The 7,627-nt window shown below is 36.5% G+C and overlaps 1 protein-coding gene across 1 annotated transcript in view; it reads left to right on the top strand.

Moving 5' to 3' along the window:
- cul4b (cullin 4B) overlaps positions 1-7,627 on the top strand; it is an 18,863-nt gene that overhangs the window by 6,187 nt on the left and 5,049 nt on the right. The window contains exons 5-14 of the mRNA XM_014004115.1: positions 2,196-2,269; positions 2,345-2,507; positions 2,703-2,792; positions 3,801-3,883; positions 3,967-4,034; positions 4,136-4,254; positions 4,352-4,544; positions 4,636-4,740; positions 4,820-4,930; positions 5,018-5,103. Of these exons, the coding sequence (XP_013859569.1) occupies positions 2,196-2,269; positions 2,345-2,507; positions 2,703-2,792; positions 3,801-3,883; positions 3,967-4,034; positions 4,136-4,254; positions 4,352-4,544; positions 4,636-4,740; positions 4,820-4,930; positions 5,018-5,103 (1,092 nt within the window). The remainder of the gene's footprint in view (positions 1-2,195; positions 2,270-2,344; positions 2,508-2,702; positions 2,793-3,800; positions 3,884-3,966; positions 4,035-4,135; positions 4,255-4,351; positions 4,545-4,635; positions 4,741-4,819; positions 4,931-5,017; positions 5,104-7,627) is intronic.

Below are 7,627 nucleotides of genomic sequence, written 5' to 3'. Positions count from 1 at the left end.
TGTGTGTGTGTGTGTGTGTGTGTGTGTGTGTGTGTGCGTGCGCGTGTGTGGTGTTTGAGGTGAAATATGTCTCACAGTTGCAAAGAAACAAATGGTATTGGACACTTTTGACCCTTTTTACTGTTCGTTTTGACCCGAACACCATCTATGTGATATGTAGTTTGGGGGGGATGTAAATTGAACAATTTTCATTTTATGTGCAAATTATACCTATTAAGACAAATAGAAAAAGTTTCATGCAGAAAAAAAGTATTTTAAACTATTTAAAAAAAATTCAACTTTAAAACGGGTCAATTTGACCTGCAACATAACAGGAGGGTTAAATAATGAACAAAAACCCATAGTCGACAGTTTTGTTGGAAAATGTTACTGGAAATACTTAATCATAATAATAAGTCATCTCTAGTGGGGYGTCACAATCAGAGTGGCCATAATTATAATTTTCCTCATTAGTTTTCTGCACTTCCATGAGTGGGGAAAAAAGCAAAAAAACGTTACTTGATTAAAATCTAAATCTGTCCCTCAACGGTTTTACAGTAACATCAGCTTACTTTTTGTTGGATTTCTGCATTTGTATTAAAAAAATCAACGCTCAAGTTTGATCTTATTGAAGTGGAAGAAGTCACCTGTACTCGTCGGTCCAGTCGTGAAATTTGAGCCGGCACGTTTGCACCGCTGCACACGGCACGGCTCGCGTCGTGACTCGTGATTTGGCCCTTTGGGAATTTGTTGACATTAATGTAAACAGTGCGTTCGACAAACTGACCCTGCAGTGTGACGTAAATGTCAAGTTGAATCAGGAGGATGTCAGTATTTCTCACCTGATGATGCTTTTTTTAAGTTTTTTTCTGGTGTAAAACACTAGAAAAAGCAGGGAAAGTCAATTCTGGTCCTCGAGGAGAGAAGGGCAAAAGTAAAACATGCAGRGCTGCGGACCGAAATTGATTATCCCTGCACTAGAGGGTTAGCTACGGGAARAAATCTTTGTAAGAAAAACTTTCTCAACTCGAAGAACACAAAGTCCATCTGGAACTGTGATGTCAGTTGAATCGGGTGTTTTGGGAGCGATGTGTGTCTTCTTGACATCAGCAGAGAGTCTCTCAGTGAGTGTCAGGGAATTTTCAACAGATGACTTGAATAACGTCCTGTCATCTCGTTGGCGATGAACCTGCACCGATCATTACAAGTATATATTTTTTATCTGTATTTGAGAGTTCTTGTTCTTTTATTGCATGCTTTTTATTGTGCTGGGACCTGAGTACGTTTCCTACTATTGTGCAAAAGTGAATTGTGTTTTACCACCATTTATCCTGTGTTCTTCTTATTATAGTATTTTACCGATTTTCCTCCAGTTCTCAACAAATTTGCTCATCTTCCTCGTTTTCGTCAAGATCGTTGTCGTCTTCCTCCACAGCTCAAGAAATCACCGACAGCACTTCTCTAAAAAACGTTCCCGTTATTGTCCCAGAAGTTTCACAACAAAATTAAAGTTTTACCTTTTTTTTTTTTTGACAAGAAGTTGCTCACATTCGCCAATGGAAGCAAACYGACAAAATAAAAGTCGTAAAACGTAAATAGTGCAGCGACTTATGGTTTATTGGTTTTGTCCCTAATATAACACTTTGATTTAATTTGCCTCCCACATCTCAGAACCTGCATTAATGCGTACACGTACATTGCATCGATGATGCCCAAACGATGCATCGTGCAGCTCTAGTCTGCAGTAATGAGGGCGTTGCTCACGTCTGTCATGGTGAAGAAGGAGCTGAGCCGAAAAGGAAAGCTCTAGGTGGACCGGTCGAGCTACATTCCAACCCTCRCTTATGGACGTAGAATTTAATAAAAGTCAAAGAAACTGAAGTATGTTTCCAATAAATCGAATTATTCAAATAAACTGTTTCGCAAGCATCAGCTTTGAAGAGACAAAAATGTTTCTCATGCAACACCAGCGATTACAACCGATCCAACAGGGTGAAGCAAACAGGAAAGTCAAAGTAGCAACGACAGAGGAGAAAATTTTTTTGCATAAATTTGTGATCCTAATGTGTTACTGAACAAATCTGCAAAAGTCTCTCATTCAAAAGAAAAAGTTTAGATGTCTGTCAGAACTTGGACACGTTGATAGATTCGATCACTAAAACAGTTGAAATATTTGTTAGCTCATAATAAAAATGTATATATTTTTTGTCTTTCAGATCATGATTAGGAGTATATTTTTGTTTTTGGATCGCACATACGTTTTACAAAATTCAATGCTGCCATCAATCTGGTGAGTTCTCAGCGACGTCACTGTTTCTTCTGAAGCAAAGTGGGAGGGAACTGAACAGGTTGCTGTGGTCTGCAGGGACATGGGTCTGGAGCTGTTCAGGTTCTACATCATCAGTGACCTGAAGGTCCAGAGTAAAACCATCGACGGGATCCTGCTGCTCATCGAGAGGGAACGGAACGGGGAGGCCATAGACCGCAGTCTGCTGAGGAGCCTGCTGAGCATGCTCTCTGACCTGCAGGTGCTCTTTTATCATCATCAGATGATCTCTTGTAAATCAGTGTGCTAATGAAGGGAGAGATGGGTAGTTTTATTTTGTTTTCTGCTACACAAAGAGCGTGGCTTCAGCAGTGTGTTTTTGTGATTATAAACAGAAAAGGTGACAAACTTGTCAGTTTTCTGTTGACAGAAAATATGTTCTCGCTGTGCGTAACAGATTTATCAAGACTCCTTCGAGCAGCGCTTTCTGGAGGAAACTAATCGTCTGTACGCCGCAGAGGGACAGAGGCTGATGCAGGAAAGAGAGGTGATGTATTTGATCTGATTCGTTGTCTTTTTTTTTTTTTTTTGGTTGCAGTAAAGTTTGATTCTTGCTTATTTTTGGTCCCAATAGATTAAATTAATCAAAATGAGCCTTTCAGTTTTATTTTCTAGATGTGAGGATTTAAATTCTTACCTTTTTAATAAAAATAAAAGGAAAGATATTTGTATTTTAAAACACCAAAACAAACAAATCCACTGATTTTTGTCAAGCCAGCGTATGTTTTTATTCTGAGGACAGTTTTTCCTCAATTCTAAAAGTGATCAAGTTAAAATTATTTTCTGTGTGTTAATCTTGAGCATCATGTATTTTTGTAAAAATAAATAATGACAAATGATAGTGCTGTATTTGGTTATTTTAGGTATTTTGATGGTTAAATACAATAATCGATGCTGTCATGATGGCCGCACCCTTTTTGTCCAACAAATCAGAAGAGAGGACCTTTCATCCACCACATCTTCTTAGATGTGTTTGATACTTAAACCAGCATAAAATAAGTTTGAGTATTCTTTAATAGTGAATACTGTGTTATTTTACTGTATGACTGTAGTACGGAGGTACACGGTCTGAACGCTGGCATTAAATGGAAATAAGACTGAAATAAGTGACATGGGAAATCACTTGTACAGAGCCACTCCTCAGTTCTTTATATTTTCTCTTAAGCTTTCTAACGGGTCTTAAGCAATAGTTTCCCAGGCTTTTGAAAGATGTATGAGCTCATCTATTTAGTTTTATTTAATAATGTGTGAGTTATAGCTGTTAACTTCTTTAACAAAATAGTTATTAATGATCTAGGTACTCTACCAGGCTTGTTTTATTCCAGTCTGTTTTTTTAATGAGGTTTATTTTTAGTCTCTCAGAAGAAGCATTACGGCAAAAAGAGGATATTAAGACTCCTGATTATGCAGTTATTAGCTTCTTAAAGATTTGGTTTTGAATTTATAGAGACCAACAACTCATCCTTCTTGCATCACAACTTATTTCTTTCTTTAGGTGCCAGAATATCTTCATCATGTCAACAAACGTTTGGAGGAGGAGGCTGACAGAGTAATCACATATTTGGACCAGAGCACACAGTGAGTGTTGGCCTTGTATTGATCTGTGCGTTAAGTTGTACGAATGCATTTAGATRTAACCTGAGTTTTCATGTACCTGTCAGAAAACCCCTCATTGCGACTGTGGAGAAGCAGCTGCTGGGCGAACATCTCACCGCAGTTCTGCAGAAAGGTGCTCTCCTGCAAACATTTCACATGTTAACGTACAGATGCATGATTTTCCAGCAGCGAGTYCGTGTCGTATCTGATGTTCCGTTTGTTGGAAACTTGCAGGGCTGACTCACGTGCTGGACGAGAACAGAATTCAGGATCTGTCTCTGCTCTATCAGCTCTTCAGTCGAGTGCGAGGCGGTGTTCAGGTGCTGCTGCAGCACTGGATTGAATACATAAAGGTGATACATGACTAAAGATAATGCRGCTTAAAGGTCCTGGGCTCTCAGTAGGTCATGTTTTATTTTTATTTTTTTCCCTTCAATGACTTTTATCCAGGCTTTTGGAAGCACAATCGTAATCAACCCTGAAAAAGACAAAACGATGGTGCAGGAACTGCTGGACTTCAAAGATAAGGTGGATCACATCATTGATGTGTGTTTCTTGAAGAATGAGAAGTTTGTTAACGCCATGAAAGAGGCTTTTGAAACATTCATCAACAAAAGGCCAAATAAACCTGCAGAACTTATTGGTGAGGATCAAACGTCTTACTCTGCCTTCACTGTCGCAGAATTTAATCCACTTTTAATTTATAAAATATACCCTTTTGTTCTCCTTTTCAGCAAAACATGTTGATTCAAAGCTGAGGGCAGGAAATAAAGAGGCAACAGATGAGGAACTGGAGAAGATGCTGGATAAGATCATGATTATCTTTAGATTTATCTATGGTATGACTTCTTCTACAGTTTATTTATTCCCCTTCATTTTTATTGCTTCTTTTCTTATAACAATGTGCTGTAATTGTAGGAAAAGACGTCTTTGAGGCTTTTTACAAAAAGGATTTGGCCAAAAGGTTGTTGGTTGGGAAAAGTGCCTCTGTAGATGCTGAAAAATCAATGTTGTCAAAGCTGAAACATGGTGAGTTCCGTCCATCAGTGTCACTCCAAATGTACAAAAGCACACAACTACGTGACAGAAATGWCCAAATCTAAAATGTTTCCTCAGAATGTGGAGCAGCGTTCACCAGCAAACTAGAGGGAATGTTCAAGGACATGGAGCTTTCTAAAGACATAATGGTGCAGTTCAAACAGGTAAAGACGACAACTCTGCATTTACACTTAAAGTTAGACATTTATTTTATTGTGTGAATGCTTCTAAAGCATTCAYACTATTTCTATARTTTATATATTAGAAGTTCAGCTCATTCAGGGCATTTCTCCTATGGCTTCTGGTACATCAGSAATTTATGCTTTTTGACAAATTTAGCTTTTTAGCCTTTTTTTCTCATTGAAATTAAATTTTTAATCTGTAACATTTTTAAAACCCTTCAAAATCTTAAGTCTTTGTGGCAGTTTAACTTTCTTCTATTTAGCTGATTTAGCTTTTTTTTTTTTGCTTTTTCATGTTTAGCTTCTTTCTGCTAATTTCAGCTGTTTTCTGTTTTTACCTACTTTTTAGCTACTTTGAGCATTTCTTTCAGCTAAATTCGCCTTTTTTATCATAATTTTAGCTTCTTACTGTGTAATTCAACAAACACATGCTCTTTCTGTATGTGCTAATTCCAGCTATTTCAGCTACTTTTTAAAAGCTATTTTAGGCTAGTTTCAGCTTTTTTTGCCATTCAGCCAAATATTTCAATGTTAAGCATTCTTTGATTTGTTTTAGCAACAATTTTGCATGTGCATTCACACACAGTACATCCATTATTAGTACTTCTATGAGTATAACACTTATTTCCATTGTGGTCCAATACAAAAAACAGAAAAAGAAAAAGAGCATAATAAATACTGAAAATCAAAATGGTAAACTGGTGTAACAAGGAAAAAAGCTGGACATTTGTATTTTAGGGTATAATATACAAATTTACTCAGCTTTTTTTGCAGGAAATGCAGTTTCTCTAGTTTAACTTTTATTCAACCAGGTAGAACAAATTCTTATTTACAGTGCTGGAGAGAACACATTAGCTAAATAAGTTCAATCAGTAAATCACTTTGCATATCCTCATTAGGTGGTAAAACATTTACATGTATTATTAAAGGAGGCTTTTAAAAAGAGAAACAGAAAAGGGACGTAGGAAGGCCGAGTGTTTTTTTTTAATTTTTTTATTTAATTTTATTTTTTTAAGCAAATTCCAGTCATTTGAAGCATCATGAGGAAAGGACTATGTACCATAGCGGAATTTATTTCTTGGAATGTCCAGCGACAAGAGATGATCTCTTGACAAACGTYGTTACAGATGCAGGTTGCAGCAGCTGAGTCAAGTGGAGGAGAGAAGCATGTTAGAGTTTTGTAAATAATTGTAAACCAGTGAATATTGTGACACCCAAGTGTCCAGTTTCTGTAGAGTTCTCTCACAAAGTGTCTAGATTTTATCTCAGTAATCAAACAAAGGAAAAATGTTCTTTTCTTATAAATTCTGTTAAGTTTATGTGCTCATTGTCGACTGAAAGCAGAAGGTATTTGATACCTTCTGGTTTAATTTCTAACACAATTTGAGAGTTTAAAAATGCTGAAATAGGTGTTACTCTTTGTGTTTGAAGTCAAATCTACAAGAAAACAAAAAAGACGATGTTGGAAGAGGTGGTTGTGTAAAAAAAATCAGTGAACTCTGTTAATATTTGTTTTTGTGACCAAGTCTGATATAATTACAACTCTGTGACCCTTGGCCTTTTTTTGTATTGAGCAAAGCAATATATCACATTACCAGAAAGCATCCGTTTTCTTAAAGCTTTAGCTGAAGTTGAAGTGACTGACTGTGAAAAGCTTGCAGGGTTGCTAATCCTGTTTAGTAATGCCAAAGAATAATAAGATGGCACATTGTCAAGCTTGTGCATGTTTATTATTTGGACGAGGCACATATTTACAGGATTTATTTCCTGTTAAAAGGGATTTCCTTGGTGATGAAATTGTTTAGATGTAATACTGCATGTTCTCATCCAGTTTGTGTAATTAAGAAAACTCACCTCGCCTCCAGACAGTTACCAGTTTGCTCCTGCACACTTTCAACCCCACCTTTTAATTTTTTTTTATTATCTTGTGTTGCCTACATTACCAAACGGATAATGTGCAGTGATTACCTGCTCTGACAAGTCCTGGTGCAAAAGCTTTTGAGAATGACTTAGTAAACTTTGAAGCCTTAAGTGTCTGTGACATGCTTATCCTTCAAATACAAAAAGTCAAAGAAAACATATATATTTAAGAAAAGTAGTAAAATACATTATACACATGATTTTACCCATTTTGTCTCATAACTGGCATATTTTCTCTTGAATTTGGCTCAGCAAAGTGAAACAGGAAGTGACCACAAAGGGGAACTCTAAGAAAAGAAACTCTAGTCTTTTTTTATTGAAACAATCTTATTTAAACTCTTTTTCAACTCTGATAGTGACTCAAAATAATCTAAAGAAACATCAGATTCTTGAATTATTGTAGCATCGCTTTGTTTGCATGCAGACATTTCCTTTTGACATCACTTCCTGTTTCTTCACATGCAAATACAGTGGGTAAAATAAGTATTGAACATGTCAACATTTTTCTCAGTAAATTTATTACTAGAGGTGCTAATGACATGAAATTTTCACCAGATGTTGGATCCATACATACAAAGAAATCAAA

Source organism: Austrofundulus limnaeus, unplaced genomic scaffold, assembly GCF_001266775.1.
Source record: "Austrofundulus limnaeus strain Quisiro unplaced genomic scaffold, Austrofundulus_limnaeus-1.0 Scaffold1, whole genome shotgun sequence".
In the NCBI taxonomy this organism is placed as follows: domain Eukaryota; kingdom Metazoa; phylum Chordata; class Actinopteri; order Cyprinodontiformes; family Rivulidae; genus Austrofundulus; species Austrofundulus limnaeus.
This window is presented reverse-complemented; position numbering and strand designations above follow the sequence as displayed.